Raw genomic sequence first — 18,362 nt, 5'->3', positions numbered from 1 at the left:
CTGTAGCTAGTTGGTCAAACAGGTTTGAAGGGAACCAACTGTAGGTAGTTGGTCAAACAGGTTTGAAGGGAACCAACTGTAGCTAGTTGGTCAAACAGGTTTGAAGGGAACCAACTGTAGCTAGTTGGTCAAACAGGTTTGAAGGGAACCAACTGTAGCTAGTTGGTCAAACAGGTTTGAAGGGAACCAACTGTAGCTAGTTGGTCAAACAGGTTTGAAGGGAACCAACTGTAGCTAGTTGGTCAAACAGGTTTGAAGGGAACCAACTGTAGCTAGTTGGTCAAACAGGTTTGAAGGGAACCAACTGTAGCTAGTTGGTCAAACAGGTTTGAAGGGAACCAACTGTAGCTAGTTGGTCAAACAGGTTTGAAGGGAACCAACTGTAGCTAGTTGGTCAAACAGGTTTGAAGGGAACCAACTGTAGGTAGTTGGTCAAACAGGTTTTAAGGGAACCAACTGTAGCTAGTTGGTCAAACAGGTTTGAAGGGAACCAACTGTAGCTAGTTGGTCAAACAGGTTTGAAGGGAACCAACTGTAGCTAGTTGGTCAAACAGGTTTGAAGGGAACCAACTGTAGCTAGTTGGTCAAACAGGTTTGAAGGGAACCAACTGTAGCTAGTTGGTCAAACAGGTTTGAAGGGAACCAACTGTAGCTAGTTGGTCAAACAGGTTTGAAGGGAACCAACTGTAGCTAGTTGGTCAAACAGGTTTGAAGGGAACCAACTGTAGGTAGTTGGTCAAACAGGTTTTAAGGGAACCAACTGTAGCTAGTTGGTCAAACAGGTTTGAAGGGAACCAACTGTAGGTAGTTGGTCAAACAGGTTTGAAGGGAACCAACTGTAGCTAGTTGGTCAAACAGGTTTGAAGGGAACCAACTGTAGGTAGTTGGTCAAACAGGTTTGAAGGGAAACAACTGTAGCTAGTTGGTCAAACAGGTTTGAAGGGAACCAACTGTAGCTAGTTGGTCAAACAGTTTTGAAGGGAACCAACTGTAGCTAGTTGGTCAAACAGGTTTGAAGGGAACCAACTGTAGCTAGTTGGTCAAACAGGTTTGAAGGGAACCAACTGTAGCTAGTTGGTCAAACAGGTTTGAAGGGAACCAACTGTAGCTAGTTGGTCAAACAGGTTTGAAGGGAACCAACTGTAGCTAGTTGGTCAAACAGGTTTGAAGGGAACCAACTGTAGCTAGTTGGTCAAACAGGTTTGAAGGGAACCAACTGTAGCTAGTTGGTCAAACAGGTTTGAAGGGAACCAACTGTAGCTAGTTGGTCAAACAGGTTTGAAGGGAACCAACTGTAGGTAGTTGGTCAAACAGGTTTTAAGGGAACCAACTGTAGCTAGTTGGTCAAACAGGTTTGAAGGGAACCAACTGTAGCTAGTTGGTCAAACAGGTTTGAAGGGAACCAACTGTAGCTAGTTGGTCAAACAGGTTTGAAGGGAACCAACTGTAGGTAGTTGGTCAAACAGGTTTGAAGGGAACCAACTGTAGCTAGTTGGTCAAACAGGTTTGAAGGGAACCAACTGTAGGTAGTTGGTCAAACAGGTTTGAAGGGAACCAACTGTAGCTAGTTGGTCAAACAGGTTTGAAGGGAACCAACTGTAGCTAGTTGGTCAAACAGGTTTGAAGGGAACCAACTGTAGCTAGTTGGTCAAACAGGTTTGAAGGGAACCAACTGTAGCTAGTTGGTCAAACAGGTTTGAAGGGAACCAACTGTAGCTAGTTGGTCAAACAGGTTTGAAGGGAACCAACTGTAGCTAGTTGGTCAAACAGGTTTGAAGGGAACCAACTGTAGGTAGTTGGTCCAACAGGTTTGAAGGGAACCAACTGTAGGTAGTTGGTCAAACAGGTTTGAAGGGAACCAACTGTAGCTAGTTGGTCAAACAGGTTTGAAGGGAACCAACTGTAGCTAGTTGGTCAAACAGGTTTGAAGGGAACCAACTGTAGCTAGTTGGTCAAACAGGTTTGAAGGGAACCAACTGTAGCTAGTTGGTCAAACAGGTTTGAAGGGAACCAACTGTAGGTAGTTGGTCAAACAGGTTTGAAGGGAACCAACTGTAGGTAGTTGGTCAAACAGGTTTGAAGGGAACCAACTGTAGCTAGTTGGTCAAACAGGTTTGAAGGGAACCAACTGTAGGTAGTTGGTCAAACAGGTTTGAAGGGAACCAACTGTAGCTAGTTGGTCAAACAGGTTTGAAGGGAACCAACTGTAGCTAGTTGGTCAAACAGGTTTGAAGGGAACCAACTGTAGCTAGTTGGTCAAACAGGTTTGAAGGGAACCAACTGTAGGTAGTTGGTCAAACAGGTTTGAAGGGAACCAACTGTAGCTAGTTGGTCAAACAGGTTTGAAGGGAACCAACTGTAGCTAGTTGGTCAAACAGGTTTGAAGGGAACCAACTGTAGCTAGTTGGTCAAACAGGTTTGAAGGGAACCAACTGTAGCTAGTTGGTCAAACAGGTTTGAAGGGAACCAACTGTAGCTAGTTGGTCAAACAGGTTTGAAGGGAACCAACTGTAGCTAGTTGGTCAAACAGGTTTGAAGGGAACCAACTGTAGCTAGTTGGTCAAACAGGTTTGAAGGGAACCAACTGTAGCTAGTTGGTCAAACAGGTTTGAAGGGAACCAACTGTAGCTAGTTGGTCAAACAGGTTTGAAGGGAACCAACTGTTTATTTAAGATGTGGCCCACAGAGTTTTGTGGCCATGGGAGATGTATGGCCACACAGCTGGGAAATTATCCTCAGCCGACCAACATGTACGATGTACCAGCGCTATACAAGGTACTAAGCTGGCCAGCGCTATACTAGGCTGACCAGTGCTGACAGAAATCTTACCTTACCTTCTAATCACTGACAGAAATCTTACCTTACCTTCTAATCACTGACAGAAATCTTACCTTACCTTCTTATCACTGACAGAAATCTTACCTTACCTTCTAATCACTGACAGAAATCTTACCTTACCTTCTAATCACTGACAGAAATCTTACCTTACCTTCTAATCACTGACAGAAATCTTACCTTACCTTCTAATCACTGACTGAAATCTTACCTTCTTATCACTGACAGAAATCTTACCTTCTTATCACTGACAGAAATCTTACCTTACCTTCTAATCACTGACAGAAATCTTACCTTATTATCACTGACAGAAATCTTACCTTCTTATCACTGACAGAAATCTTACCTTACCTTCTTATCACTGACAGAAACCTTACCTTCTTATTGCTGACAGAAATCTTACCTTCTAATCACTGACATAAATCTTACCTTACCTTCTAATCACTGATATAAATCTTACCTTACCTTCTAATCACTGACAGAAACCTTACCTTCTAATCACTGACAGAAACCTTACCTTCTTATCACTGACAGAAGTCTTACCTTCTTATCACTGACAGAAGTCTTACCTTCTTATCACTGACAGAAATCTTACCTTACCTTCTTATCACTGACATAAATCTTACCTTACCTTCTAATCACTGATATAAATCTTACCTTACCTTCTAATCACTGACAGAAACCTTACCTTCTAATCACTGACAGAAACCTTACCTTCTTATCACTGACAGAAGTCTTACCTTCTTATCACTGACAGAAGTCTTACCTTCTTATCACTGACAGAAATCTTACCTTACCTTCTTATCACTGACAGAAATCTTACTTTCTTATCACTGACAGAAATCTTACTTTCTTATCACTGACATAAATCTTACCTTCTAATCACTGACAGAAATCTTACCTTCTTATCACTGACAGAAATCTTACCTTCTTATCACTGACTGAAACTTCCTTGTCAGTAGGGCAGGAATCCAGAAAGAAACGTGAGCCTGGGGTAGATTTCATTTTCTCCAGTAAAACTTCTTGACTGTGTGCCAGTGAGGTCTCCAGACACTGAGCGTGCTGCACTGTCTTCTTGCTTGAGCACACATCAGAATCAGAGAGACACTCGGCACAGCTCGGACGGCAGTCGGACTGGTGGTTGGTGTTCCTGGAGTTGTCCACCCGCGAATGTCTGCCTGTCACCATGGCGCTGGTCTTGTTGCTGGAGTAGGACGTGTAGGACCCGTGCAGCAGAGCCGGCGGGTACTGGAAACACTGCGGCTGTGAGGTGTGCAAACAAGTGTACAACAGGGGGTCACAGGGGTTTGGTGGGGCGCAGGGGTTTGGGGGGTCAGGGATTTGTACAAATGTATTGCTGGGTGCATTAGAGGGGAGAGGTGTCAAGTCTACACAGTCAGCCACCTGCTGACAAGGGATGAGAGACAGGTCTGTGATGTCAACAATAGAGTCTAGCAACTCAGATTGTGTCAATAAGCAGCTGGGACCATTTGCTTGCTGCCATGCAAACAGTCCAGGCTTCCAGGGTACCTCTTTCTTTCTGCAGACACTTTGCTGCCAAGTTGGTTCATGGCCTCTCATTTTAGAAAGGACATTTTCTTGTCCCTAATTTGATTATAAAAACATGTTTTGTAAACAAAAAACATTTTAAAAATTAAATAAGATTCAATCTCTAAAACAAATAAAGTATAAATTATTAATTTCTTGGGACAATAAAACAAATAAACCATACAACAATATTTAACTCAAAAAGAAAATTTGATCTGATCAACAAGTCTAGAAAATGTGTACACGTGGTTATGTAGACATCCAGCATTACTAATGAATTGAAGTGTGTATTCAAATCCTCAAGTCAAGTGGAGGGGTGAGAGAAAAACTTACTTTGATGGGGGTGCTGTGCTGAGGTCCACATTCACTTGTGCTGTAACCATCTGTCACAGACAACAGTAAACAGTATTAGCAGGGTGCCAGGTGGTCTTAGACACTGTTACAGGGTGCCAGATGGTCTTAGACACTGTTACAGGGTGGTCTTAGACACTGTTACAGGATGGTCTTAGACACTGTTACAGGGTGGTCTTAGAAGTTAGACACTGTTACAGGGTGGTCTTAGACACTGTTACAGGGTACCAGATGGTCTTAGACACTGTTACCAGATGGTCTTAGACACTGTTACAGGGTGGTCTTAGACACTGTTACAGGGTACCAGATGGTCTTAGACACTGTTACCAGATGGTCTTAGACACTGTTACAGGGTGGTCTTAGACACTGTTACAGGGTACCAGATGGTCTTAGACACTGTTACAGGGTGCCAGATGGTCTTAGACACTGTTACAGGGTGCCAGATGGTCTTAGACACTGTTACAGGGTACCAGCTGGTCTTAGACACTGTTACAGGGTGGTCTTAGACACTGTTACAGGGTACCAGATGGTCTTAGACACTGTTACAGGGTACCAGATGGTCTTAGACACTGTTACAGGGTGGTCTTAGACACTGTTACAGGGTACCAGATGGTCTTAGACACTGTTACAGGGTACCAGATGGTCTTAGACACTGTTACAGGGTGGTCTTAGACACTGTTACAGGGTACCAGATGGTCTTAGACACTGTTACAGGGTACCAGATGGTCTTAGCTTTGACCTTATTGAACCCCATCAATTAGCATAGATTTTAATGAAACACATGACAAAAACTGTTTTCTATTTTTATCTAAGTTTCTTAAGTGTAACTTTGCATCATCTAAGTTTCTAAAATGTAACTTACCATCATCTAAGTTTCTAAAATGTAACTTTAAGTAACTTACCATCATCTAAGTTTCTAAAATGTAACTTTACGTAACTTACCATCATCTAAGTTTCTAAAATGTAACTTTAAGTAACTTACCATCATCTAAGTTTCTAAAATGTAACTTTAAGTAACTTACCATCATCTAAGTTTCTAAAATGTAACTTTAAGTAACTTACCATCATCTAAGTTTCTAAAATGTAACTTTAAGTAACTTACCATCATCTAAGTTTCTAAAATGTAACTTTAAGTAACTTACCATCATCTAAGTTTCTAAAATGTAACTTTAAGTAACTTACCATCATCTAAGTTTCTAAAATGTAACTTTAAGTAACTTACCATCATCTAAGTTTCTAAAATGTAACTTTAAGTAACTTACCATCATCTAAGTTTCTAAAATGTAACTTTAAGTAACTTACCATCATCTAAGTTTCTAAAATGTAACTTTAAGTAACTTACCATCATCTAAGTTTCTAAAATGTAACTTTAAGTAACTTACCATCATCTAAGTTTCTAAAATGTAACTTTAAGTAACTTACCATCATCTAAGTTTCATAAATGTAACTTTAAGTAACTTACCATCATCTAAGTTTCTAAAATGTAACTTTAAGTAACTTACCATCATCTAAGTTTCTAAAATGTAACTTTAAGTAACTTACCATCATCTAAGTTTCTAAAATGTAACTTTAAGTAACTTACCATCATCTAAGTTTCTAAAATGTAACTTTAAGTAACTTACCATCATCTAAGTTTCATAAATGTAACTTTAAGTAACTTACCATCATCTAAGTTTCTAAAATGTAACTTTAAGTAACTTACCATCATCTAAGTTTCTAAAATGTAACTTTAAGTAACTTACCATCATCTAAGTTTCTAAAATGTAACTTTAAGTAACTTACCATCATCTAAGTTTCTAAAATGTAACTTTAAGTAACTTACCATCATCTAAGTTTCTAAAATGTAACTTTAAGTAACTTACCATCATCTAAGTTTCATAAATGTAACTTTAAGTAACTTACCATCATCTAAGTTTCTAAAATGTAACTTTAAGTAACTTACCATCATCTAAGTTTCATAAATGTAACTTTAAGTAACTTACCATCATCTAAGTTTCTAAAATGTAACTTTAAGTAACTTACCATCATCTAAGTTTCTAAAATGTAACTTTAAGTAACTTACCATCATCTAAGTTTCTAAAATGTAACTTTAAGTAACTTACCATCATCTAAGTTTCATAAATGTAACTTTAAGTAACTTACCATCATCTAAGTTTCTAAAATGTAACTTTAAGTAACTTACCATCATCTAAGTTTCTAAAATGTAACTTTAAGTAACTTACCATCATCTAAGTTTCTAAAATGTAACTTTAAGTAACTTACCATCATCTAAGTTTCTAAAATGTAACTTTAAGTAACTTACCATCATCTAAGTTTCTAAAATGTAACTTTAAGTAACTTACCATCATCTAAGTTTCTAAAATGTAACTTTAAGTAACTTACCATCATCTAAGTTTCTAAAATGTAACTTTAAGTAACTTACCATCATCTAAGTTTCTAAAATGTAACTTTAAGTAACTTACCATCATCTAAGTTTCTAAAATGTAACTTTAAGTAACTTACCATCATCTAAGTTTCTAAAATGTAACTTTAAGTAACTTACCATCATCTAAGTTTCTAAAATGTAACTTTAAGTAACTTACCATCATCTAAGTTTCTAAAATGTAACTTTAAGTAACTTACCATCATCTAAGTTTCTAAAATGTAACTTTAAGTAACTTACCATCATCTAAGTTTCTAAAATGTAACTTTAAGTAACTTACCATCATCTAAGTTTCTAAAATGTAACTTTAAGTAACTTACCATCATCTAAGTTTCTAAAATGTAACTTTAAGTAACTTACCATCATCTAAGTTTAGCATTGCTTGTTTCTTGCCACAGTGTGGGCATTGAAAGTTAGGACATTAAAAATTCTCTAAGCTTTCTATGCTTCCTGAAAATTTCAACACGTATTGCCTTTTAAACAGTAAATAGATCTAGATCTAGATAGATGTAGATTATTCTAGATCTATAGTATAGGTCTACCTATTATTAATATTATTTGTTATTTTGGCCTATGATTATGAAATTATATATATATATTTAATTATTTATATAGGGCCAATATAGGCCCATATAAGATCTATAGGCCTGTATATAGTTTTGGTAAAATCTTAGTTTAGCGTCGTAAATTCCAACGTAGCTAGTAATGTGCGATGAAGGTAACTAATGAATATTTCTTTCATTTGGCCATATTTATGTCATATTTTACATAATATAACAGATAATTGAATAACAAATCACAATCCAAGACCAAACCAGACATAAATATCCTGGAATAAACTTTAAACTACTCCGTTCGAGACAACAATGAGTAAATACAAGCAGCGGCCATGTTTTAAAAACAATAAATTGTCTATTCGCATGTCTTTTGTGTTGATTTTGTGGTTTAATATGATTGTTTTGTATTGCTTTAATATATGCCGGGGGTAGTCCATAAATGACGTCACACTCGTAGGGGGGAGGGGGGTCCGTAATTTTGTGACGTTGTGTGATGAGGGGGAGGGGGGGGGGGGGTTCAGATGGTGCGACGTCACACTTTTGCATTTTAAAAAAGCAATGTTAGAAAACGAATTTTAGACGTTATTTTGCGTTTTAAAAAACTGTTTTAATACATTGTGTTAACAATTGATTAAAATACTCTATTTTGACAGAGTTCAGACAAGATTTTGGAAAAATATAGCTGTTTAAAAACAATTCAACTGCAATTTTGAGAGGGTTGTAGGCTGAGGTGTGACGTCATTTCAGGGGGGGTCTGGCTTTTTGTGACGACGTGTGACGGAGGGGAGGGGGGGGAGGTAAAAATCGTCAAAAAAGCCTGACATCATTTATGGATGACCCCCTGTATAGTAATTTTTCTTTTTTTTAAATATAGTTGACATGAATGACTAATAGACCTTATCAGACTTGATAGTGTGCATCCAAGACCACAACAATTGTTGGGCGGTCGAACTTTTGAACACTTTATTTGCAGTAAGCAAATCAATATTAGATCGCTTATAAATGACGTCGCTCTTAAGATAGTAATGACAGCGTGCATTATTACAGAGCAAACATATGAACATATTGTTTCAGATAGAAATTGTGATTTGTGGTGGGGAGAGGTTGAATAGAACTCAGCGATGTGATTTTGGAGACGGGTCAGGTTTTTTTTTCTCGTGAAAACGGGATGGTTGTGGGAGAAAGACCAGCTGTAGAAGTATGACGCGTCATTCATTGGTGATCCATTTTCTCAGTGGGGACGAAAGAACTATTAAGACATTAAGAAGGGTCAAGAAATGTAAAAAGCTTGCCGAGTCGCATTTCTTGAACCCCACCTTTTTCATTCCCCCACTTAGCACATCGTCACCGAGTTAACGCTCGCACGTGACGTCATGTAGCTGTACCGCCGACCGTTAGGCTAATTTTATAGAAAAAAAAACAACAAGCACTGCATTTTTTACGCTTTTGCGACGTTTAATTTGATTACATAAGCTGGTGTTCATTAAACGGCCCCTAACACATCTATCACTCGTCCATTTAAACGTACGTAGTAATTTCTGCAAGCTTGCTGTCTTGAAACTTTCGGCCCTTTAAAAATGTATTAAGCTCTCACCGTATAGAACTAGGCTACCCATATTAAGCTCCAAAAGACGCTTGGTGAAAACAGGATGGCCGTCCGATTTTGAAGCTGCTCTGCGCTTTATAAAAAGCACAATAAACGATAAGATGACACTTATATTAAAGTAAATTATAATTCTGAATCTTGATACATTAAAAGTGATATTCGGAAATTAAGAGCCAGACAGTCAACATGCTATTTCAATTTAAGTCCAAGAAAATAAATTTCCTCAAACGATGGAACATTACTAAATTTTCGCGCAGTTTAGCGAAATTGAATTTAAGTATTTACGTCATCTTACAAAGCGCGATAGCCTACTGGTGCTCTAACGCGGCCCATGCTAATGGCCGTATTCCTAACGCCCCGCATTAGACGCGGCTTATTCGTCGGCAGGCATTTGGTGGCAAGCCTTTTTGGCGGGGATAATGTGTTGCGGCCGTTTTGCCGAATGTCTTAAACTAGCAGGCTTGCAACATTTGTGATGATTCGTTTTAAGAAAGGTATACGTATACTAATGCTTATTTATCGCTATTTTGATTGAACAAAGCATTATAGAGGTTCTCCATCAATCATCTAGGTATTTTTCCCCGTTCACCTCCCTTCATGAGACCGACACGTCATAAATTGCAAAGCCGCATGAGTTGACGTCACAAATCTTCACTCACTCCCGTAGCAAATCTTATGTGACATCATTTATGGACAACCCCATATCACTCACTTGTGTACTTGATATTGACAATTTGACAACAAAGGATAACCAAAATGTGTCTGGCAGGTGGAGACTTGCGATCAACCATAATGACAACACGCACTTAAGGGGTGTACTGCTCATTGTTTTAGATGATGTTTTACGAGGGAAGCTGGTGGATAATACATTTTGTCTCTCTGTATATATAAATGATGACAAACATTTAATGTTGTCAAAATTATGGTTAGAGATCTTAGATAAGGCAGAGTGAAGCGTAATTTTTTACATTATGACTTGTTGTGACATTGACGACAAAAATATGACGGAGTTTGGGGTTTAATTAAGGTAAAGAGAAGTAAAAAAATGTCATAAGTTACGATAGAATTACTAATTGATGAAAAGAAAAACCTGAAATGAAAATAGTGAACATTCAAACAATAAGAAAAAACTCACAACTATTTAGTAATAGTAAGATCAAATAAACATTAGTAAAAAAAAACGTGATTTAATACATGGATACAAGTTGCATCTCACAATGCTTCTAGAATTAATAAAGTTGTTTGTTAGGAAATTCACATTTAAAAAAAAATGCTTTGTAATACGGACTACACAACAAGACGATCATATTTAAATACATTTTCATATGAATAGAAATTAAAGGGAAGCTACTCTCAATAACATTTTCTTAAGATGGCTGCTGTTTTTAATAGCAAATTTACTATCTCGAACAGGATTGATAAAAATTAATTTAAGGATATTTAAATTGATTTAACCATCAATGGTGATCTATTGTTCAATTATCTATAATACTTTATCAAAATATACGAAAATATAGGCCTACTCATATTTAATGACATATTCATTAATTCACTCTCTCCCACATTACTAGTTTTGGCCGAATTTACGACGCTAAACTAAGATTTTACCATAGTTTTTTTTCAAAATAACTTTAAAAAACTATTAAATAATTTCAATTTAAAACTAACTTAAAACAAAAAAAGTCATGAAAACAAAAGCTGAAAGAAAGCCTAAGAAAGCGGGCCCTAGGCGGCAACTTCTTGTTATTTCAGCTTGAATATTATTGATTTTCAATTAATGGTACTTGACGCGTTCAAAATTTTGTAAAACTTGATGGAAACTGTCGCATGTAATGTATTACGATGTATTTCTTACCACATACTGAGCAAACAACATGAACTAATCTTGAAAGGATGCAAGAAGATCCATATCGATCAAGCTACGGCTTCCCCCGTTGTCAACACCATCGACTTCCGGGTGAACTTATGTAAAAACAAGCTCCTGAAAAAATAGATAAACTATGTTAAGTAATTTTAAAAATCTATTATCTGTATACTGTATAAGTTGTAGATCTAGATGTATTTTTTATTTATAAAATATATAATAAATATTAATAATTATTGTTTTCGTTTTGATTTTTTAAGAAGCTAAATAGCTCTCAGTTCTTAAAATTTGTGCCACATATAAAATCCAGACAGATCATATATTTACTAGATCTAGGCCTAATTTAGAAAATTCCAAAAAAATAAAAATTCGAATCAGCGAAACGAAGATAACAGCAAGTATGGAAATATTTTTTTATTTCAGATGTTAGGCCTACTTATTAGTACTTAAAAGCATATTTTGTTTAATTTTTATTTAAATAAAAGGCCATGTGCAATAGTATAGCTGATAGATCTAGCTAAAGATTTGGGGAGAAAATTTATAGCGGTGTCCGATAGGCCCTAACCCTAAAAAAAAAAAAAGGCTAAAATCTCAAAATGGAATCTTCTTTAAAAAAAAAGGGTGTTAGTCTGTAGTGTTAGCCTAGGTCACTACTACTGTAAACTTGTAAATTAAATATTAACTCTAGGCCAGGCCCTAGGCCTCTAAACTAAAAATAGGTAATCTATCGTTTTGGGTACGTTAAATTACGGTTAAATCGCCTGCGACTAGTAATGTGAAAAACAGGTGACTCCTTAAATTTAAATTTTAATAATTATTTCACATTTTGAGGAGGATTTATATTTTGAAAAATACAAAAATGTTTAGATCTAGGCCTACTTGTTTCATTAATTACCTGTTTTTAAACAATCGAATTAAAACTTTTCAGTAATAAATGAAGACTAGCGATGTTTCCAACAGATGCAGCCATGCTCATTTACTATAGCAGCCATCTTGTTTAAGTTTTTTTTGTAAACTTATAGCGCGAAATTTAGGGGGAAGCCACTCTATTTTACAATTGGCTTCTGTTTATATAGCAAATCTTGCTCGCAAACACTGCTGCTGTTTAAATTTAATTTCTGACCCATATTGATATATTTAGCCATTGATTTAGGTTTATTATTCATTTATCTACAATATTTGACACAAATACATCACAATATACTTCTATTAAAGCCTTCACAATAAGGTAACTTTTTCGGACATTACTAGCCACTGGCGTTTTTTTACGTACCTAAAACGATAGATTACCCTAAAATCATCTGATTTATGTTTTGAAGTTACAAAAATCTTTCAAAGTTTCATTAATGTACCTGTTTTTAAACAATTGCATTCAAACTTTTCAGTAAAAAATAAAGACTCTAACTTACAGATGGCAACTGTTTTCAACAATCTTGCTGTTTAAAGTTAATTTCTGGCCTATTGATATATTTTTTTATTTAGCCATTGATATCTATAATATTTGACACAAATATAAATTAAATATATCACAATATTCTTCTATTTAAGACTTAACAATGAGGCAACTTTTTTGCACATTATTAGCCTCGGGCGATTTTACGCACCTAAAACATTGATTACCTTATTATTTCCTATACAGCTACACAGTTGGCGTAGGGCTTTTATAAATATGGTAACATTCGTTTTATAGGTATGTTAAAATTGTCCGAGACTAGTAATTATTTCACATTTTTATGAAGATTTATGTTTTGAAAGTTACAAAAATGAGACGATATTTTGAGTCGTCCCTTTGAATCCTGGGCAGAATGTTCCACCGGCCTGGCTTTAATCAACCCATGGGCTTGTTGCATTGAGTTAAATATAAACTCAAAACAATAATATAAACAATCTCCTTTCAGTAGGTCAGGCCACATACCAGGCACGCACAGTGTTGTGCGTCGTGCGTTAACCAAAACAAACTATCTCCCTTCCTATCATAGGTTCACAGCTTCCAGGTTTGTTTGTTAATATTATCTCACGGCACAAGCTCTCTTACACTATTACGATTAAGACGAGTTCTTTACTATATGCCTCAACTGTCATGGAACTGTCCGCCTGCCACATACATACACACAGAGCCACCGAGTCCGTTTGAATTTTATATTTTAAATTAATTGAGACCACCGATTTGACGACAATCCTTCATTTCATCTTTCTTAATGTGGAATTCTGGAAAAATCCATACTGTTTACAGGGATTATAAATGTGCTTTATATATTTTGCAATCAAAGCGACCGTAAATAAAATAAAAACAAGCCTAAAAATAAGGCTGCATCTATTCAGACCTGGATGCAGAATATATATTTTCCATTATTGTGATTTTTTTTTTTCTTGTAATTTTAAATGATATCTTGAGATCTTGCTTTCAATACCCGATATCATTCCTGACAAATGTCATGGCGAGCGGGAGTCATTAGATCTATAATATATAAATATATGGCCTATGGTATGAACTTCTCTGACCGAGCGAATGTTGAGCGTGCATGTAACGATGTGCTTTATTTTTTTTCTTCTGTTAAACATAATTTGGTTTTATAGGCCTATCAGTCCAAATAAAAAAAAATTATTGTAGCACTATAAAATAGATCAATATAGGCTACAGTCTACAGCTCCTGGTCGGTTTTCTTGAAATCTAATATCTCTCATGTGTGGTAGTACGCTAACATAGATATTAGAAGCAATATATAACATGAACTCACGATGACCTCAAAAAGGTTTGTTCATCTTGCAAAATATTTTTTTTAAAGTTATTTTGAAAAAAAAACAATATACAGGCCTATAGATCTATATATGGGCCTATATTGGCCCTATATAAATATATATATAATTTCATAGGACAAAATAACAAATAATACTAATAATAGGCCTATACTATAGATCTAGAATAATCTACATTTATCTAGATCTAGATCTATTTACTGTTTAAAAGGCAATACTTGTTGAAATTTTCAGGAAGCATAGAAAGCTTAGAGAATTTTTAATGTCCTAACTTTCAATGCCATAAGAAGGAAAAGGTCAAATTGATTTTGAAGGATTATTTTATGATAATATAATTATTTAAAAATGGTTCCTATGCCCTGTTGTTCTCTTTGTAATTAAAAACTTGATTTCAGTTAAAATTTGATTACACTTAAGGCCTAGGAAATTGAGTCCAATTTTTAAAATTATTACACGATACCAGATTAGTATGTAACCTACTTGCATTAGTATGTAACCTACTTGCATTAGTATGTAACCTACTTGCATTAGTGTGTAACCTACTTGCATTAGTATGCAACCTACTTGTATTAGTATGTGACCTACTTGCATTAGTATGTGACCTACTTGCATTAGTATGTGACCTACTTGCTTTTTTTTCTAAAGGTTACAGGCATGGCTGCTGTAGCAGATTCCAAGTCATTTTTAGAGTACCGTGGACCACAGCCTGGGGTTAAATATCCTATCCAAGTTTTATATTGTGGAGGTGAGGTTATCCTATCCAAGTTTTATATTGTGGAGGTGAGGTTATCCTATCCAAGTTTTATATTGTGGAGGTGAGAATTATCCAATCCAAGTTTTATATTGTGGAGGTGAGATTATCCTATCCAAGTTTTATATTGTGGAGGTGAGATTATCCTATCCAAGTTTTATGTTGTGGAGGTGAGATTATCCAATCCAAGTTTTATATTGTGGAGGTGAGATTATCCTATCCAAGTTTTATATTGTGGAGGTGAGGTTATCCTAACCAAGTTTTATATTGTTGAGGTGAGATTATCCTATCCAAGTTTTATATTGTGGAGGTGAGGTTATCCTATCCAAGTTTTATATTGTGGAGGTGAGATTATCCTATCCAAGTTTTATATTGTGGAGGTGAGATTATCCTATCCAAGTTTTATATTGTGGAGGTGAGATTATCATAGAAATGAAAATATCATAGAAAGCTTTAATGTTTTAATGAATCATGAACTTATCATTTAGAATGAAATTGTCCGAATACAACAGGGCTATAGATGAATCATATACTAAAAACACACCCTGATTAGAAAATTAAAACTATGCAGAAGTAATAATTTTAGTGTGGAAAATATATTTTATTTAGTCTGAGTTGTGTTATATGGTTTTAGATAATAAAGTTTTGTGATAACATTTTTTCTAATTATTTTGATATTTTCATAAAATTTTGTGATAACATATTTGAAATTATTTTGATATTTTCATGAAGTTTTGTGATAACTTTTTGCAAATTATTCTGATATTTTCATAAAGTTTCGTGATAATATTTTTGCAAATTATTTTGATATTTTCATAAAGTTTTGTGATAACATTTGTCTGATTATTTTGATATTTTCATAAAGTTTAGTGATAACATTTGTCTGATTATTTTTATTTTCATTACAGAATGTGGAGTCCCTGTAGAGGTGAGGTTTTTTATTTATTGGTTAATTTTCTCTTTAATGCAGTGTTTTAGATTCTGATTTTCCAGTTCTGGCAAATGCTTCTATAATTGAATTGTTTTCATCCAGTACTGTGAAAACTTTCTAATTGAATTGTTTCCTTCCAGTTTTGTGTACAATTGTACATTGTCTAGTCTAATTTAATTGTTTCCTTCCAGTTTTGTGTACAATTGTACATTGTCTAGTCTAATTTAATTGTTTCCTTCCAGTTTTGTGTACAATTGTACATTGTGTAGTCTAATTGAATTGTTTTCTTCCAGTTTTGTGTACAATTGTACATTGTCTAGTCTAATTGAATTGTTTCCTTCCAGTACTGTGAAAACTACCCAACATATGAGAAATGCAAGGCTTGGTTAGAAAAAAATTTGCCAGATGAATTTGAAAAACTGAAAGTTGACAAAACTTCTCCTACAGCTGGAGGAGGTAAAGACATTTTTCTTCCCTAATTATTTCTAGTAGAATTCATTTATATATTTTCTTACCTAATTCTAATAGAATTCATTCAAATATTTTCTTACTTTATTATTTCTAGTAGAATTCATTTATATATCTTCTTCCCTAATTACTTCTAGTAGAATTCATTCAAATATTTCAACTTGTCCCAAAATATTTTTTGATTGCTGACTGCAACGACATGGCCTTCATCTACCTACAATGTCATCCATGAGAAATGTTCAAAATGTCATGTCATCCATGAGAAATGTTCAAAATGTCATGTTTTACCATCTGTTTTTATATCCAACGACAGTTGATATAGATTCCAATTTTTTCTATCCATATTATTTTGTGTGCGTAAATTTCAGTTGAAGAGGATGGTGGGTCAGAGAGTAAAGAGGAGGGAGAAGAGAAGAAGAAGAGACAGACCAGGGGAGGTAAGGCCATCATGAAAGCTAAAAAGAAAATGGAGCCTCAAGGTGTGAAGTTGTGGACACAGACACGAGGTAAAAAGAAGAAGGTGACCATCATTGTAGGCCTGGCTTCATATGGTAAGTTCAAGATGTATGTAGGCTGTATTTATACACAGATTATATCCACACATATTTACGTTTATTGTTGTAAGTTCAAGATGTATATAGGCTGTATTTATACACAGATTATACCCACAAATATTTATTGTAAGTTCAAGATGTATGTAGGCTGTATTTATACACAGATTATATCCACACATATGTATTTATTATTATAGCCATGCTTCATGTGACAAAGCATGATGAAGTTTTCTAATCTTTGTATTATTTTGCCCTATATTAGATGCCATTTGTTTGTTGTTGACATATATTTGATTGGCCATTCTAATCATATGTATGTTGTTGACATATATTTGACAGAAATTGACCTGAAGGAAGCCAGTAAATTTTTTGCGGGTAAATTCTCCTGTGGTTCCTCCATCAGTGGGGATGATGAGATTGTTGTACAAGGGGACGTCAAGGACGAACTTTTTGATATCTTACCCGAGAAATGGAAGATAGTAAGTTCATTCAACATTTCTAGTATAGCTCCAATTGGAAGCGAATGGTCCAATTAAAAATGGTCCAATTAAAGTTTTTGTTTAATGAAGTTGTTTTGTTCCTAAAACATTCTTCCAGCTCAGTGAATATTTAAAGCTTTATGAATGTTTTGTATAATGTGTTTCTCTCATCCTTGTATATATGTATCTGTATGTTGTCTTGTATGGTGTGTTTCTGTCATCCTTGTATATATGTATTGTATGTTGTTTTGTATGGTGTTTCTGTCATCCTTGTTTGTGTGTCTGTATGTTGTTTTGTATGGTGTGTTTCTGTCATTTATGTAATCAAGCAAGTAACTCAGTGTTTTTATTTATTTTTTCTGCAGATAGACGAAGATGATATTGAAGATTGTGGGGATAAGAAATAGTGAGGTTGAGTGAATGTGTGATATTTTGTGAGGTTTGTGTTGTGTGTGATTTTGTGTGAAGTTTTGTGTTGTGTGTGATTTTGTGTGAGGTTTTGTGATGTAGTGTGTGACTGTGTGTGTGTGTAATGTCTTGTGGTACTCTTTCGCCCAAATAAAGTTCAACCCTAAAAGTCGTCTTTGTTCATAAATTGATCCATTACATAGAGTCATATGACTCCCAGTCATGTGACTCCCAACATTTGCAGATCATAGTCATATATTGATCCATTACATAAAGTCATATGACTCCCAGTCATGTGACTCCCAACATTTGCAGATCATAGAGTCATATATTGATCCATTACATGGAGTCATATGACTCCCAGTCATGTGACTCCCAACATTTGCAGATCATAGAGTCATATTACATGGAGTCATATGACTTGTGCCAGAGACGCATCAGAGAAGTGGACGAGCTAACCCTTTCCTTGGCGACTGGGTGTAATCAACCCGAAGTTGCTATATTTTTGCTCATATCTCGAGTCTCGTTTTATAAATTTTTCTGGGCCTCATTCCCATCTATAAGGTGGTTGGGATGAACACATTGGAGATTGTAAATTTTAAAAATATGCGTAAAAAATTTTTTTATGAGGGTTTGAAATTTTTTTATATGGTCCCTGGCAACTGGGTTTTACACACCCGTACACAATTTTGAATGGAAAAAATATTTATAACTTATAAACTGGCTTCTAAATATTTGTTTTTACTCAGTGTGGGTTAAGTCATTGTGTTAAATTTTCAAAGTTTAACTATAAATTAACAATCTGAAGGTAGTCATAAATTGATCCATTAC

At 35.2% G+C, this 18,362-nt stretch overlaps 2 protein-coding genes across 4 annotated transcripts in view; one reads left to right on the top strand and one right to left on the bottom strand.

Moving 5' to 3' along the window:
* Nucleotides 1-11,258, bottom strand: part of LOC131952976 (uncharacterized) — a 35,603-nt gene extending 24,345 nt beyond the window's left edge. For both annotated transcript variants that reach the window (XM_059315938.1, XM_059315939.1), the window contains exons 1-4: nucleotides 11,175-11,258; nucleotides 7,517-7,606; nucleotides 4,717-4,766; nucleotides 3,763-4,098 (exon numbers count right to left, since the gene is read on the bottom strand). In XM_059315938.1, the coding sequence (XP_059171921.1) occupies nucleotides 3,763-4,098; nucleotides 4,717-4,766; nucleotides 7,517-7,535 (405 nt within the window). In that variant the 5' untranslated portion in view covers nucleotides 7,536-7,606; nucleotides 11,175-11,258. The remainder of the gene's footprint in view (nucleotides 1-3,762; nucleotides 4,099-4,716; nucleotides 4,767-7,516; nucleotides 7,607-11,174) is intronic.
* A 271-nt stretch (nucleotides 11,259-11,529) lies between these two features.
* Nucleotides 11,530-17,700, top strand: LOC131952990 (density-regulated protein homolog). 2 transcript variants are annotated; one of them, XM_059315964.1, is made up of 7 exons: nucleotides 11,530-11,581; nucleotides 14,586-14,685; nucleotides 15,600-15,619; nucleotides 15,967-16,078; nucleotides 16,459-16,641; nucleotides 16,984-17,123; nucleotides 17,489-17,700. In XM_059315964.1, the coding sequence occupies exons 2-7, from the start codon at nucleotides 14,595-14,597 to the stop codon at nucleotides 17,528-17,530; spliced, it is 588 nt and encodes a 195-aa protein (XP_059171947.1). In that variant the 5' UTR covers nucleotides 11,530-11,581; nucleotides 14,586-14,594; the 3' UTR covers nucleotides 17,531-17,700. The 2 variants fall into 2 exon arrangements, with proteins under 2 accessions (XP_059171947.1, XP_059171948.1); XM_059315965.1 differs by lacking the exon at nucleotides 11,530-11,581 and adding an exon at nucleotides 13,918-13,936.
* The last annotated feature ends 662 nt before the right edge of the window (nucleotides 17,701-18,362 follow it).

The sequence above is a fragment of the Physella acuta genome, unplaced genomic scaffold, assembly GCF_028476545.2.
Source record: "Physella acuta isolate Inbredline_101_S28 unplaced genomic scaffold, ASM2847654v3 ptg000897l, whole genome shotgun sequence".
Classification (NCBI taxonomy): Eukaryota; Metazoa; Mollusca; class Gastropoda; family Physidae; genus Physella; species Physella acuta.
This window is presented reverse-complemented; position numbering and strand designations above follow the sequence as displayed.